The 15,514-nt window shown below is 58.7% G+C and overlaps 2 protein-coding genes across 2 annotated transcripts in view; both read right to left on the bottom strand.

The window, feature by feature from the left end:
* ZNF385C (zinc finger protein 385C) overlaps nt 1-377 on the bottom strand; it is a 58,231-nt gene extending 57,854 nt beyond the window's left edge. The window contains exon 1 of the mRNA XM_053965497.1: nt 306-377. Coding sequence (XP_053821472.1) covers nt 306-342 — 37 coding nt within the window. The 5' untranslated portion in view covers nt 343-377. The remainder of the gene's footprint in view (nt 1-305) is intronic.
* A 10,714-nt stretch (nt 378-11,091) lies between these two features.
* On the bottom strand, nt 11,092-15,410 carry DHX58 (DExH-box helicase 58). The gene is made up of 12 exons (XM_053964988.1): nt 15,130-15,410; nt 14,851-15,052; nt 14,562-14,752; nt 14,237-14,353; nt 13,894-14,020; nt 13,632-13,814; nt 13,292-13,548; nt 13,019-13,168; nt 12,619-12,780; nt 12,170-12,360; nt 11,887-11,983; nt 11,092-11,643 (listed from the first exon to the last, which is right to left on the bottom strand). Exons 1-12 carry the CDS (start codon nt 15,295-15,297, stop codon nt 11,464-11,466), a joined length of 2,025 nt encoding a protein of 674 aa, XP_053820963.1. The 5' UTR covers nt 15,298-15,410; the 3' UTR covers nt 11,092-11,463.
* Nucleotides 15,411-15,514: the final 104 nt, after the last annotated feature.

Here is a 15,514-nt window from a genome sequence, read left to right as displayed (position 1 = left end):
TGCGCCGGGGCCTCGGTAAAGTTCCACTCAAGAAGTTTCCCTCCGAGCCTGACCCCTCCGGGTGGTCAGTGGGGCCGGGGTTCCGCCATCCCCGCAGCCCCTGCCCCGTTGCCCGGCGCCGCCGGGATGGAGCGCGGGGAGCGGCGCGTGCCCCGGGCGAACATCCGGCCCCGATCCCGAATCCCGGGGCCCTTCCAGCGCATCTCCCCCCTCCCACAACTTTCCTAAGCCTGCAACTCCCCGTGCCCACAGCCCAGCCCCGCGGCCGCCGGTGCCGGCAGCCCGGCCGCCCCCGCCCGCCCTACCTGCCCAGTCGCCCGGCTCCGCCGCCGTCTGCAGCATCCTCCCGCCGGCTTCTCGCTCCCGGCCGTGCGAGCGCGCTCTCGGAGGAGGAGGAGAAGGAGAAGGAGGAAGAGGAGGAGGAGGAGGAAGGGGGGGGGGGGATGAAGGCAGCTCGCGCGCCGCCGCGGTCCAACCCCCCCTCGGCGCCGCGCGCCCGCACGGAGTGGGAGGGGGAACGGCGGCGGCGCATCCCGGTGCTGCATCCCGCAGCTGCATCCCGCAGCGGCGCCAGGGGCTTGGGGGCATCCTCCCGTCGCGAACCTCTCGGTCACGGCTGCCCCGGGCTGGGACGAAGGGAACACTGGGGCTCCCCAGGATCTTTCCAGGGGGTTTGGGGGTCGGTAAGGTGTGTGGCTAGGAGCGCAAAGCAGGGTGACACCACGGGGCTGCGGGGAGGGCACCTGAATTTCGGGGTACTGAGATGCCGTGTGCGACCAGCTTCCCGGAGAATGGCGGGTCAGGTCTCAGACCCGCCAGGACGAGGGTCTCCAGTGCCGCACACTGAGTGGCAGCAGACAGCGCGGCTCTCCAGGGAGGTGGCATTGCCGGGGGCTGCAGTTCTTTGCAGATGGCAGAGCCCCTGGTCCGACCCAGGCCCAGCAGGGAGGGACAGAACCTCGGCCATGCCCGGGCAGCCCGGCTGCTCCAAGAGGGTGAAGAGGAGCCGGGGGCGGGATGGAGGGAGGGGGCCTGCAGGGAGATGCTACTTGCTCCTCAGTCATCGCAGCGGGAGCACAAGGTGCCGCCAGGCAAAAGCGCCTCTGCTGCCGTGCTTAGCCTTGTGCTAAGATCAACAATTTTAAGTGCAAAAGTCTGAGCTGGCCTGTCGCTGTCATCATTGTTAATATTTTAGCAGCTCCCAGAACCTTTCAGCAGGGCCACACAGTGCTGACACAGGAGAGGAGATATAAAAGCGTCCTGCTGCCCGCCCCAAGGAATACGCTGTCTAGACACGTTATATAATCACATTTTGCCCTCCGCCAGGACACTTTGCAGAGGATCTCAAAGCACTTCCCAAAACTGCTAATTGAACTTTGGAGCCCAGCTGGGAGGGAAGTGCTCTGGCCAAGAGCTCTCCTCTGGAGCAGGTACCCAGGGGCTCCTGTCTCCCAGAGCAATTGCCTGCTCACTGCTTTGCCTCCACTAAAACACAGAATTGGTGCCAAGAGGCAGAGATGTGATTGGCCCCGTGCTGCTGCTGGCAGAGGCTGGAGGCTGCAGAAGTGGGGGCAGAGGACGCACTGCTCCAAACCCCTCCAAGCCCACAGGTGCCCACACCTGCAGGAGGCTCCAGGGTCACCAGCTGCTAGGGAGGGGGAAGCCAGGAGTGGGGAGTCCCAGTCTGAGCTACTTCTGGGTCCAGAGATCCTGGAACACAAGCAGGTGGCCCAGCAGCAGCAGATCCCACCTGTCCACACCAGAAGTCCCTTTCCCCACTGCTGTCAGAGTCAGGTCCCCAGGAGCAGCAGTGTGGCACCACTGAGCCTTGTCCTGGCTCATCATAAATCACTTTGGGTTTTCAGAGCCCTTTTGCCAAAGCTCAGTGCATTTGTTTGCTGTGCCATCTGATTTTCACAATGTAGGATGGTTTTTTTCCTCCCTATAAATAATTACAGGCACTCTAATGGATCTCAAACTTTACCGTACCTTGGCTATCAGGAGCCTGATGATGATGGTATAGCCTTCTTCTCCAAGGAGCAGAGGCAGGGCTGGGGCTTCTCCACACATTTTTCATTTACTTTAACCCTTTCAGCCTCCTCCTGCCTCCAGCACAATGCAGGGAAGGGACTGTACTCTCCTTCCAGGCATGGGGATCAGGAAGTGCAGGGATGAGGCCTCTGAGCTGACCCACAGCTCCCAGGATTCCAGCACTGGGGAGCATGGATGAATTTCTTCCCCTCCATGTGAACTCTGGCTTCCCTCTTCCAAGGGCAGCCCTTCATCCCCGAGACACTGTTTGTGCCAAGACCACGGTCACCCTCAAACATTTTGGTTTGTTGCAGATATCTCCAAAGCTGAAGACAAAACTCTAAACAAAGAGAAGGTCATCTCCAGCTGCAGCACCCTGAAGTGCCATGGGACAGAGCAGCAGAAGGCACAGCACATCCAGCCCCTCCATCACGCTGTAGTTCCTCACAAAAATTCTCCCAACCCCGTTCTCAGTTCTGTACAGCAACTTTGTACACTTGAAGAAGCAGAAATGAGCCTCTGAGGAGACAGGATCGGGTGCTGCCAGGAGGGAGGGAACTAAGGGAGTGGGCACTGCCAGGAAGGAATGGGTACTGTCAGGGCAACACTTCCTCTTTCTTCATGTTTCTGGAGGTCAGAAGCTCTGCTTTCAGTAAACAGGGAGTTTTACAATTAGACCAATGTTCTACATCCTTTGGCAGCTCTGACATGCCCCCACACAGGGAGGTGCTGGCATTGCCCAGGGACACTGTGGTGGCACCTCTCCAGTGAGACAGGTGATGGGTGGGGGTGACAAGCTGTCCCAGACGTGATGCTATTGAGACATTGCCAATCCCAAATGTGGAACCACAAGACCCCAGGGAAGGAGGATCCCTCCTGCAGCACCCACTGGGGTCCCACAACACCAGCTGGCTGCAGTGCCCAGCTCTCCAGGTGCAGTTAGAGCTATCCCCTTCCTTGGCACTGCACGGCAGGGCTAGCACCAGGCAGAACTCAGGCTTCTGGGTACAGAGGGCCATGGGAGACAGCGGGGCAGAGGAGGGGCTGTGCTCAGGGGCTGAGCCAGCCGAGGAAGGTGAATGTGGGGTGATCAGGCCCAGCACCACTTTCCAGGAAGGCTCACTGGCTCCTCGGCCACCGTGCTGAGCCGTGCCAAGCTGCTCCGGCAGCTGCCGTGGCCATTCAGCAGCTGTTGAGCTGTAATTGCTCATTGAGTCATAATTTATTTTTTTCCCAGTGAAAGCAGCACTGTCAGGGAATTAAAATCTTTTCAAAAGGCCATAAAGATTTCATAAACGTTTCAGAGCCAGATCAGGGGGGGTTTAGCACCTTCACAGCCAGAATCCAGGGAAGGCAATGAGGAGACCAGAAGTGGAACACTTGACAGCCATAACTGGTTAAAGGAGCAACGGCACTGGGCAGCACCAGCCCATGGGGAGCTGAGGCAGGCTGCACTGCCCCTGCCTGCATCCTGCACAGGGCAGGACTGGTCCCCAGCCCATAGCCTGGGTGCAAGGGCCCAGCTGGGCTCCAGGTGGTTCAATTCACCTTGATTGCCATGACACGCTGCTGACCTGGCTTGTGGGATGCTGGGATGTGACACCACAGCAGCTCCAGACTCCAGGAGAGCAAAAAGCTGACATGGGGGGAGTGCAGCTGCACCAGCCCCAGCGTCTTGGCTCTCACCTGCTTCTCATCAGCTCAATTAGCAGTGACCCAGCTATGGCCAGCTGGGAAGTTCAACACCACAGCCAGTGTGGGCGAGGGGCACAAACCCACAAACACCCATGTTTGAATTCAGACAAGCCTAAGGTGTCCTCAAAAGCAAAGGTTTGCACTCTGGAGAAGTTGTAGACATGGAATAAGATTTTCCACTGCTGCAGCTCTTCCCACATGAGCAGGTGTTTGCAGGATGGAGGAGCCGCGTTCCCACCAGCAGCCCCTGTGCCAGCCCGGGCTCCTGCTCTTTTTAGTGTGAGGCGCCTTTGATGGTCTCTCTATGAGCTCTGTAAAATATCTGGGCCAGGCAGATGCAGGGAAGGACTTGGAGATGCTGGATGAACCCAGCTGGGACCCACGTGCCCTGAGGGATTTAATGGGGAGAAGCTGTGCCCCCCCAGCCTGACAGAGCTGGACTGTGGTTTGCACCGCAGGATCTGCACAGCCACATCAGCAAGGCAATGCTAACCCTAACCCTAACCCTAACCCTCACCTAACCCCAACCCTGGCACCGGGTACCACAGGCAGGACACCCCCATTCTCTAACTGGGGTGCAGAAACAAGAGCACAAGTGGGTCAGAGCTGAGCTGAGCGCCCATTTGGGCACCCATGGGTGCAGGAACTTCCCCACAGCTGCAGGAGTAAAAGAGGGACCCCCAGCACTGCTCTGGAACCTGCTGGCCCCAGCACCTCTCACCAGCATTGGGCATCACTTCGAGAGGCACCTGAGTGACAGAGGCACCAATAATTCATTGTTAGGGGAGAGGCGGCTGTTATTTTATGGCCCTTGTTATTTCCTTCCTATTGTAACTTTTAATTAAAATCTACAGAAGGCCGATAACTGCTCCCTCTGCATAATTGCAGGGAGTAAATTTTATTATATAGGAAAGAGGTTTTAATTTTTAATGGACTTATTTTTAAGGAAGAGCAACTCTTTGGAGGGATCTCTGAGCCCCAGTAACCTTATCAAAGGTGAGAAGACGAACAAAGATGGGTTTATTACCTGTTCCCCATAAAACTGTTATTTTAGGGGAGTTTTGTGCTTCCTCCTAATGAGAGATGAATTGCACCAGCTTCATTTGCTGTAGGAGGAAAATTAAAATGAAACTGATAAGAGCCAAGCCTCTAGCTCCTGACTTACCTCCCAATTATAAATGAAAGCTCACAGGCATTCCAGAGATGGGGCTTGATGTCTACATTAATTATAAATAAATTATCTACACTTAATGTTTAAATGAAATTTCAGATAAAGCTTTATATTTAGAAAAGCGTTGCATCAGTGCATAAATATTTATGCAAGGAGTCTGGGTGAACTGCGGCTGCTTCAGTGTGACGTCGGAGCAGAGCTGGAGCAGGGAACCTTGGCTGGGTATTGGGAGGAAGCTGAGCCCACCAGGAGGGGAACAGGACAGCCCTAAACCCGACCCTCCACTGGGGTTTGGAGAGGGGAGGTGATGGGACACTCTGGGCACGTGTCAGCCTGACATTGTCAGAGCAGCAGCCCACGGCCAGGGAGCAGCCCAGGGAGGCCAGTGACAGTGACAATCCTCCATGCTCCCATCTTTCTCCACCCCCAAGGCCCTGTGGCAATGTCCCACGGGACCCCTGAGGCACGTGGTGCCAGGGCTGGGGTGAGCCTTTAATACAGCCGGAGTGGAAGAGGAGAAATCTGACAGGCCCCAGCTGAAAGCTGTATGGAAAAACAGTAAGGGAGAACAAACAAAATTTTTTGAAATTATTCAGCCCCAGTCACTTGTGAAGGAGTCCAGATGAGGTCCAGGCAAGATCCAGCATCCTGATCAGCCACCACTGAGGTGGGATATCATCCCTGGGGACACAGAGAGCTGCCTGTGCCCACACTCCTGGCCAGCCCCAGGATCTGCTTCATGCCATCAAAATCTGGGATGCAGCAGCTTTCCAGGGCCGTGAATGCATTTGTCTGATTTCTTTCTGATGCCTGAGACCGAACACCCCTGTCAGGAAGAACATCCCTGTCAGAGAGAACATCCTGGCCAGGGCAGAGCATCCCAGCCAAGGAGAACATCCCAGCCAAGGAAAATATCCCAGGCAGGGAGAACATCCCAGCCAAGGAGAACATCCCAGCCAAGGAAAATATCCCAGGCAGGGAGAACATCCCAGGCAGGGAGAACATCCCAGCCAGGTGCACACATGACCCACCTGTGAGGGCTGAGCAGGCAGAGCCGGGCGCAGTTGGCCCAGGGATTTTAGCAGGGTCACCTTTGGTATCACAGCGCTGCACAGTCCTTGTTCTGCAATGGGAGCAGTATCTCATTTCTTCCTCAATTAGCTCCTGATTATCAGTGTCCCAGGGCCCCTTTCCAGTCTCTGTTTAATGCACCATTAATAATTCATTTCTCAGATAGCAGGAACGCAGCGCGAGGTTGGGGCTTTGTGACTAATAAGTACCAGCGCAACTCTCATCTCCAAGGGACAAATGAAGGCAACAAAAATAAAGTGGAAGAATCAAAGATAATATGTTTTGTGGCCTTTAATCAAATGCTGCATAACTGGTTTGATTACTCAGGTGAAGAACACACACTCACACTGGGCTCCCATGCCTCGCCAGCATCTCCCTGTCCCACTGCCTTCCCTGGCACAGAGGGAAACTGAGGCACCTCGAGTTAAAACTAGGGCTGGCCTGTGCTGCCCTCCTCCCAGGGTTAGAGGTGTAGGTACAAACTAGACTTTTCCTCAAGCTGGAAAATCCCAGGACCAGATTTCCCGTTGCCCAGCAGAGCCAGCGCAGTCGCTGAGGAGTTGCACGCACGCTGGCAGCTGCACATTAAGTGTGACGGGTTTCTGACAGATCCAATTATAAAGCCAAGTCTCAGCAGAATTGCAGCCCTAAGATTTAGTGCATGAAATTTTGTTTGGGAATTTTCGGATATTGCAGCTTGTTCCAGGGGTCCCCGCAGGCCCCAGACTGTGCCAGCACCTGCCAGCTGTGCCTGGGTCTTACCCCACCGTGCTGCGTCCCCTCCCTGCCACATCCTGCCAATGCCCAGCCCAAACAGAGTCACCTAAAAATGCCAAGAAGGAGAGTGGCCACTCCAAGCAGTGCTGAGGAAGGGAGGACCTGCAGTCCCCCTGCTCTTCTGCCTCACAGAGATGTGCTCTGGCCCAGGGACTGTCCCTGCCCCTGTACAGTCGCTGGGGTCATGCACAGGCTGTAAATCATTTGACTCCCAGGAGCTGAGGATCTGCCCAGGCCTTTCCACACAGCCCTAGGATGGTATTTTTAGCCCTTTCCTAGAAAAACAAGGTGGGCATGTGTGATGGTCTTGTTCTCAGCTGACCAGGGACTTGGCTGACCTGGGAATGTTCCTCAGAGGAAAGCAGCCAAGAAACCTCCAGGGACCAAAAGATCTGGGACAGTGAGGACATGGGGATGTGAGTCCAGCTGCTCCCACAGTGCTTTGGTCCAAAGAGAAGTCAAGTCTCTTTGCCAGGCATCGGACTGTTGTGCTCCAGCCAGTGCTGCACGAACTTGTTCCATCAAAACTCTGGGATTAGGGGGTTTGTTTTACTTTTTCTGAGTGGCTGAGAGCACAGGGTTGTGCCCCAGTGCGGACAGGGGAGCCTGGGATCGCAGGTGGGCATGAAGTTTGGGATGAAAGCTGGCAGCCTGCAGCACTGCTGCTATCAGATCAGAGCAGCATCACCATTCTCTGGCTCAGGAACCCAGGAGCTGTTGGGGAAAGCCTTTGCATCTGCGAGCTGTTGGGGAAAGCCTTTGCATCTGCGAGGCTGTTCCATCCTCTGCCATCCACAGCTGAGCCCAGGCTGGCAGGAGCAGCCAGAAGGACAGTGCCAGGGGGCTCAGTGACTGTGGGTCTCCCCAGTCTCCCCAGTTCTGGCTTTGTACCCTCCCAGGGACACCCAGTGAAAGGCTGCAGCCCCTTCCCCAGGCTGGGATTGCTCCTCTGCACTGGCACTTCATGGCTGGGCAAGTGGGATCCACACCAGGCACAGGATTCAGCAGGTACCCGAGTGCCACACAGCAGGGGCACCTCCCTGATTCCCCTGGGAGGAGCAGCCCCTGGTCTTGCCATCCTCATCCCGGTGCTCCCGCAATGCCCTGGGCAGGTGCCTCGCTGTGCCACTGGCTCAGCTGGCATCGCACGCTACATGCCAGGGAGCTGTTTTAACCTAAGCAGAATAAACCTGCACTGATTATATTTCCTGCCTCGCGGTCGGGGCACGAGGGAAATTGTTTGATGCTAATCCCCTTGTTTAATCCACCAGCATCCTGACATGCGAACAGTCAGGATTAACTCCCTGCGGGAATCGCCGGACACGCGGCCGTCGGTGGCGGGGCTGCAGCAGGACAGGGACGCCCCCGCACGCTTTGCAGGCTCCCATGCGCTCCCGGCAGCGGGGAAGAGAGGATGCAGGAACAAAATGGGGAGAGGGCTTTTGGTTTTTGGGATCGAATTCCTCCACCGCAAGCACTTTTCTGAAGACCGGAATTTCCCCTGGTACAGAGAGGGAAACTCCAGCTGTCCCGGGAAAGGTCACCTCGGGGTCTGATGTGCTCCCGGGCTCTGGAAGAGATACTGTGCAATAACCCGACTTTCAGATGTGCCTGGGAAGCAAAATTCAGTCCCCTCCCCTCTCACTCAGGAGGCCACCGGACTCCTGCTGGTCATCCTGCTGCTGCCTGAGCCAGAAACACGAAGCAGGATGGAGCCACCCGCGGGGCAGGACCCCCAGCCCCAGGCATCTCTTTGATAAAGGTTTGGGAACCTTTTTGCGAAGGTTTGCTTCAGCTGCTCTGTGCCTTCCTTGCTGCAGACCTGCCCTGGATTTCAAAGTTCAATTTGCCTGACTTCATCTTTCAGCCCCAGTTCTCATTATTTCTCTCTCTGCCAAGTTAAAGAGCCCTTTAATACCCAGCAGTTTTCTCCCCAGGAAGACACTTGCATGCTGTAATCAAGTCACATCTCAGGCTCCTTCCCGATAAGTCGAACAGGCTGAGCACTAAGTCCCACTAACTCCATCCTGGGGAAGAGCTGACCTGAGGCGCTGCCAGGTGGAGGAGCCAGAGGTTTTCCAGCTGGTGCCCTGAGAAGGGAATCAGTGCTTTCTGACACACTGATGACAAATGGAATGAGCTATGAAAAATAAATTGCTGCATTGCTCTGACTCTGTGAGCACACCCGGCTGCTGGGGGCATGGGGAGTGCTGGGGCAGGAGGTCACAGGGGCTCCTGGGGCTGTGCCCATCCTGTGGGCAAGGGGCAAACCCCTTCAGGGTGCTTCTGCCAGCAGAACTTGCTGCAGCAGCTGTTTGCTGCGGGGCTAACTGTGCCCATCTCTGCTTACAGGCAGCGAGTCTCGATGGCTGGAACATAAGTGCTTTGGGGAGCTGAGATAAGCAAAGGTGCTTCGAGCCACAGACTTCTTCCAGCCTGGGGATTTGGCCACAGGAGGCCAGCTCTGAAGGATGCCAGTCCTGAAGGATGCTGGCTCAGAAGGATGCAGGCTCAGGAGGATGCCAGCCCTGAAGGACACCAAGCAAGGTCGCAGCACCGCTCACTGCAGCTCGGCTGCTCCCTGCCGCCAGGCCCAAGGTGACCGAGCCCCTGGGAAGGAGAAGTCAGATGCAGCTGACATTAAAGCAGGGACGCAGAGGGAAGAATAAGCAGAAGCTGGATACAGACCCACTTGCAAAACCCAGAGACTCACAGTGCTGTCCTGGCCCCGTATCCCATAAAGTCAGCTGCACCCCCTCAAAAAGGGGCAAGTTTTGTTGCAGAAATTCTGGTTTGGGGCTGTCCCAAAAGAACAGACAGATCTACCTGGGTTGGTGAGAGATTGCACCACCCAGTGCTGTGGGCACCCACTGGGCTAACTCACAACCTGAATTCTCCAAGCACAAATCAGGGCAATTTGAGCTGAGCAAAACGCTCTGGGGTCCCTGCGGGAGGGATCCTGCCTAGGGAGAGGGAGGAGAGGCCATCCCAGCCCACAAGGAGCTACAAATAACTCAAATGGCCTCATTACCCAGTTTCTGATGAACAAGAGTTTGGTTTCCCTGGGGCCATGTCCACCTGAAAGCGGGCTATGTGTGCCTGACACTGCGGGAGCCCCTGGTCTCCTGCACATGTCCTTGCCCTTCCGCAGCTCCCACCCGTGACCTGCCGAGAATCCGCGCTGCTTACTGGCGTGGGGGGTCCCCGGGCCAGCACCAACACGTGTGGCAGGATCCCGCGGGGAAGGGACACGCGTGGAGCGGCAGGTGCGAGCGCTGCAGCGCCCTGTACTCGCCGGAGCATCCCCCGGCCCCCGCCGGATCATCCCCCAATTCCCCGAACATCCCCCGGTTCCCCGTGAATCCCCCGGTACTTGGTGGATCATTTCCCGGTTCCCTGGGCATCCCCCGGTTCCCGGGCATCTCGCCGTCCCCTCGGATCATTTTCCGGTTCCCCGGGCATCCCCCGGTTCCCTGGGCATCCCCCGGTTCCCGGGCATCCCGCCGTCCCCCCGGATCGTTCCCCGGTTCCCGGGCATCCTCCGGTCCCCCCGGATCGTTCCCCGGTTCCCCGGGCATCCTCCGGTCCCCCCGGATCGTTCCCCGGTTCCCCGGGCATCCCCCAGCCCGGCCCGGGGCTCCCTCTAGCGGCCCGTGGCGGGGCAGCACAGGCGGACGCGCGGTGCGGAGCTGCGCCCCTCGGTACCGAATCCCCCGCGCCAAAGCCGGCCCCCGCCCCTCGGTACCGAATCCCCCGCGCCAAAGCCGGCCCCCGCCCCTCGGTACCGAATCCCCCGCGCCAAAGCCGGCCCCCGCCCCTCGGTACCGAATCCCCCGCGCCAAAGCCGGCCCCCGCCCCTCGGTACCGAATCCCCCGCGCCAAAGCCGGCCCCCGCCCCTCGGTACCGAATCCCCCGCGCCAAAGCCGGCCCCCGCCCCTCGGTACCGAATCCCCCGCGCCAAAGCCGGCCCCCGCCCCTCGGTACCGAATCCCCGCGCCAAAGCCGGCCCCCGCCCCTCGGCACCGGATCCCCCGCGCCAAAGCCGGCTGAGACCGAGGGGATGCTCAGAGCCCCGCAGAGACACCTGGGGCTGCCCCAGAGGGGTTCAGGCTCATTCTGGGCGTTAGGAAGGGTCGGTCATGGGTGGGCGGGTGAGAAGGGTCGCTCAGGCCACTGTCTGCAGGTGGGGTAGGGCCAGGGCAGCCTCACAGACTCCACTGAGCCCTGGAGACCCCTGTTTTGCTGGCACAGGGTACAGTGGGTTCTGGCTCTGGGGCAATGTCCCCCCTCAAAGCCTCCCGTACCCAACCAGCTCTTGCCACGAGTGATGCAGCCACCCTGCCCCTTCAGTCTAGCATGTGTGCTTTTAATGAAGACCCATCGAGTTCATAAATCAGAGTGGAGAAGCACTGGGCTATGTCCTGGACACACAGAAATGGTTCTCCTGGCAGGGTTGTGGAGGAGAAGGCAGCAGCATGGGGAGCAAGAAAGGGTTTGGGTGGTTTTCAATCCCAGCATCTCATTCTTTCTACATGGGTGCAGCAAAACTCCTTCAGCAGCCATGGGCTCCAGCTTGGGACATGTTGCTGGGGCTCACACCAGCAAGGAAGAGAGGAGAGAGCCATGGCTCTCGGTCCGATGGTCGAGGAAGCCTCCTCTTTTCATGTAGCAACCTGAAAGTACCCCATGAATAGTCCTCTTCTGAACAGAGCCTGTGCTAGAGCGACAGGCTGTATATGCCAGAGCAGTACTCCACATAGTCAAATGCCTTGATGGGGAATGTCACAGTGCCCCACTTCTTGTACCTCCTCTTCTCAGCTGGTGTCTCCACCACAAAGTTTTTGATGGAGAGGATAGGCAGCGTCACCTGCCGGTACAGCATCTCCATCCCCCACTCCTGTGGGCAGGGAGGGGACAGTTACCCGAGGCATGCCCAGCGTCTCCAGGGTGCAGGACCACAGGGACGGGACAATTCCTTACTCCCAAGGCATGTCCCTCCTTTGGAGACAGCCTGTGTCCGTGTCTCACAGCACACACATGACACAGGCATGTGCAGCTGTGAGCTGGGACACAAGGCACAGCCCTTCCTGTCCCTCCAGCTCTGACTGGGCTGCAGACACAGGGGAATTGTGGTGCTCACCTGGCTGCAGTCTTTGCAGGAAATACGGCAGCCGGGCTGCCAGTCCTTGAAAGTCCGCTGGAACTGTATTTTCCCAGAGGAAACTCTGTAATACGACCTGGAAGGAAGGCGCCACCAGACAGTAAGGATGATGGTCCAGGGGACACTAACAGGGCAGCACAGGTGCTCCCGTAGTCAAAGTTCCTGCAATCTCCCTGTACCAAGGTCCCTGAGAAAGAGCTGGCAGCAGGCTGGTGCTGCCCTTACCCATCTGCCTGTTCAGCCCTGCCCATGAGCGTCCTACCCAAATGTGGGGTTGACGTTGACGTGGTGCATGCCCTCCACCGTGCGGATGTCGCTGCCGCGGCACACGGCCACGTTGCAGTTGACACAGTACAGGCGAACGGCGGCTGGGTCGTGCAGCTGCCGCCGCTCGCTGATCCTGGCCTCCTTCGTCAGCCAGTTGGCCACTGCCACCCGCTGCAGCTCTTGGATCTGTGGGGGACGGGGAGGACAGGGGTCAGCACAGGGCAGTGGGCAAGGACAGATGGCAGACACGGCAAGAGCCATACTACAGAGGGATGCATCATCCCAGGAGCACAAGCACAGAGCAGGACGGGCAGGGCAGGATGGGCACACGCTGGCCCAGGCCCCTCACACAACCCCATCCCAGGATCCGGTGCTTTCTGAAACAGAGCAGGCAGCAAGAACTGCCAGGCCCTGCCAGTGCCCATGGCAGCATGCAGCACCCACCTTTTGGCAGTACTCCTGCTCAGGCATGGCTTGCACTGCCTGAATTGCCCTCTTCATGAGTTCTACCAGGTCCTCGTTGAGCAGCTCTCGGGTCACCTCTCTGGTGTTGGCTTTGGCAAGGACAGAGTAGACACTGTTCTCAGCACGGGCACGGCCCCGGGCCTGCAGGGCAAGGTCCAAATGTTGCAGTCAATAGAAGAGGGACAAAGTCAACCCTTCTGTGCTATACCCTCTGAGGACAGAGCTACCTCCACCATCCCCTGTGCCTTCACAAGGAGATGTTCTGCCAGGAGCTGAGCTCATCCCCAAGGAGCTGCCTGTGGGGAATGCAAGAGCCCCCATGTCCCACCCCCGCAGCTCTGGGGGATCCTGGCAGGGCCAGAGGGAGTCTGGGCAGCACCTGCATCATGGCGATCTCATTGGTCATCAGCCCATAGCGGACCACGATGCTGCACTCGGGGATGTCCAGGCCCTCCTCGGCCACACTGGTGGAGAAGAGCAGGTTGAGGGCTCCCTGACGGAACTGCTTGATCACATCCTGCTGCTCATTCTGGATAGACAGGGGGGTGATGCTTCAGCAGCTGTGTAGGGCTCTGAGACCTAGGCAGCACCCACAGCACTCCCAAAATGTGCAAAGTGGGGTCGGTCCAGTTCCTGCCCACCCTCCACTCACCTGTGTCATGTGCCTGGTCTGGTTGCTGTAGCCGGCGCCGGTGAGGACGGCGGCCCTGATGTGTTGCCCATGGAGCGTGGCCGTGGTCTGCAGCCAGCTGAGCAGGCTGTGGGCGCTCTGCCTTGTCTTGGTGAAGACGATGCCACGAGAAGTGCCCAGGGGCTGAAAGTGTTCACGCAGGATCCCCTCCAGCTTGGCCAGCCTGGGGTTCTCATAGCGATGATCCCCAGCAAGTGCCTGCAGGCTCGCCCTGTTCTCTGCAAAGGTGAGCAGGGTGTCAGGGATACTCCCTGCACCCCAAATGCAGCCAGCATCACCCCCCTTCAGGCCCCTCTGTTACCCTCAAAAGTGGCAGTGAGGAACTGTTCAGTGGGGTCCTTCTTATCCCTCTCAGCACTGTAGAACTGCTGGAGGCACTGGAAGGCGTCGACCATCCTCACGGTGTCATTGATCAGCAAAGCGTCGTTGTACTTGCGCAGGTGCAGGGCGCACACCCGCGTCTTGCGACAAAACATCTCTGCAGCTGGCAGGGCAGGGGACATGGCAGTCACAGCCTGTCCCCGTGGCTCAGCCCTGCCACACCCACACTGCCACACCCTCACCTCTTTTCTCCAGCTCCACAATGTGCTGCTCGTAAATCTGCGTGCCAAAGTCCCGTGGGAAATCCGGCTTCTCCATGAACTGCTGGATCTGCACCATCACCTTCTTCAGCTGCTCACCAAAGGGGTCCTGGGAGCAGAGAGGAGCTCAGGATCCAGGAATTGTGGCTGCTTGCATGGTGGGACCCAGACAGTTACAGGATCCCCCAGCACCAAGGCTCTGGGTCAACTGATTTTTCACGCTGGCCTGAGCGAAGCAGATGAAGGCTCCTCACCCAGCAGGGCTTGGGGGGTCTCATCTTCCACCCAGTGAGCAGCCCCAGCGCTCTGAGCAGCTGTCCCTCACCTGGACTCTCTCCTGGCACAGGTCATACTGCTTCTTGGGTTGGGGGACGTGGCTCTGCAGGTGCTGCAACTCATCCTGCACCGATGTGATCTTCTCAGTGTCCAGGTTAGCACAGATCTGAGAGGGAAAGACCCTGTTTCCACCCTGAGCCCAGTTGCCCAGGACAATGCAGCACGTGGTGCTCACCTGGTGAGTTTGGGGATGGATGACTCCTCCGGGCTGCCCATCACCCACACACCTGGACCATCAACCCTCATCCCGAGGGACACCCTGCTGAACCCCAGGGGAAGCTGTGCTGAAACAGGACAGGGGGCACAGGACGCACCTGTAGGATGTGCTCTACGGCCCCCTCAAAGGATGTTGCCCCCCCAGTGCCAGGGGATGCTGTCAGCCCCAGGACCTGTGGCAGGTCCTGCTCCCCACTGAGCTTGCGCTGGAGGTATCTCAGCATGATCTTGTTGTAGACGGCGTCCTTGTGCGTGTGGTGGCACTCATCTATCACCAGCAGTGAGAAATCTGCTCCGGGCCAGGGAGGGGAGCAGGGTGAGATGGTTGCTCAGCTGGGGGCTCAGCCAGGGCTGCGGGGCCAGCAGTATATGTAGCCTGGTGCCCACCTGTCAGCTCCACGTGCACGTCTTCCTCCGTGCTGACCAGGGCGTTCTGCAGAATCTGGGCTGTGCAGATGACAACGTCGCTCTTCTTCACCAGGTCGGCGAAGAAGGTTTTGTGGCTGGTGTCCCCACTGATGGACGTCACCTTGAAGGTGTCCTGCAGTGCGTGGAACTCCTTCTCGGTGTGCTGGTCCACCAGGTGCACCTGTGCCCACAGGACCACACTCAGCACCGGTTAGGACCACCACCGGTGTCTCCCGCGGTCCCGGGGCAGGGCGGCACCTTGTTGACAAGCACGGCCACCTTGGCGCCCCGCCGGCTCTCCAGGTGCCGCCGGCAGACATGGACGGCCACGCGGGTCTTCCCGGCGCCCGTGGGCAGCCAAACGATGCTGTTGCGGCCGCGCAGGGCCGGGGCCGCCGCCTCCCGCTGGTACTCCCGGAGCTCCATTCCCCGCCGCTCCGCGTCCCGAAGCCGCCGCAGCCGGGAAACGAAACTGGAGGCGGCGCCGAGACCGGCGGGCGGGGCAGGAGGAAGGCTCAGCAAGGGGGGGCCACGCCGGCCGCGCTAGGGCCAAACTGAGCCGAGCCGGGCCGAGCCGAGCCTCCCGCCCGGCCCGGAGATCCCCTTGGAGCCCCGGCTGCGAACTGGAACCGAAACCAAAGCC

This window comes from Vidua chalybeata, chromosome 26 (assembly GCF_026979565.1).
Source record: "Vidua chalybeata isolate OUT-0048 chromosome 26, bVidCha1 merged haplotype, whole genome shotgun sequence".
Taxonomy (NCBI): domain Eukaryota; kingdom Metazoa; phylum Chordata; class Aves; order Passeriformes; family Viduidae; genus Vidua; species Vidua chalybeata.
The sequence above is the reverse complement of the archived record's forward strand: the minus strand, read 5'-3'. Positions and strand labels throughout refer to the sequence as shown.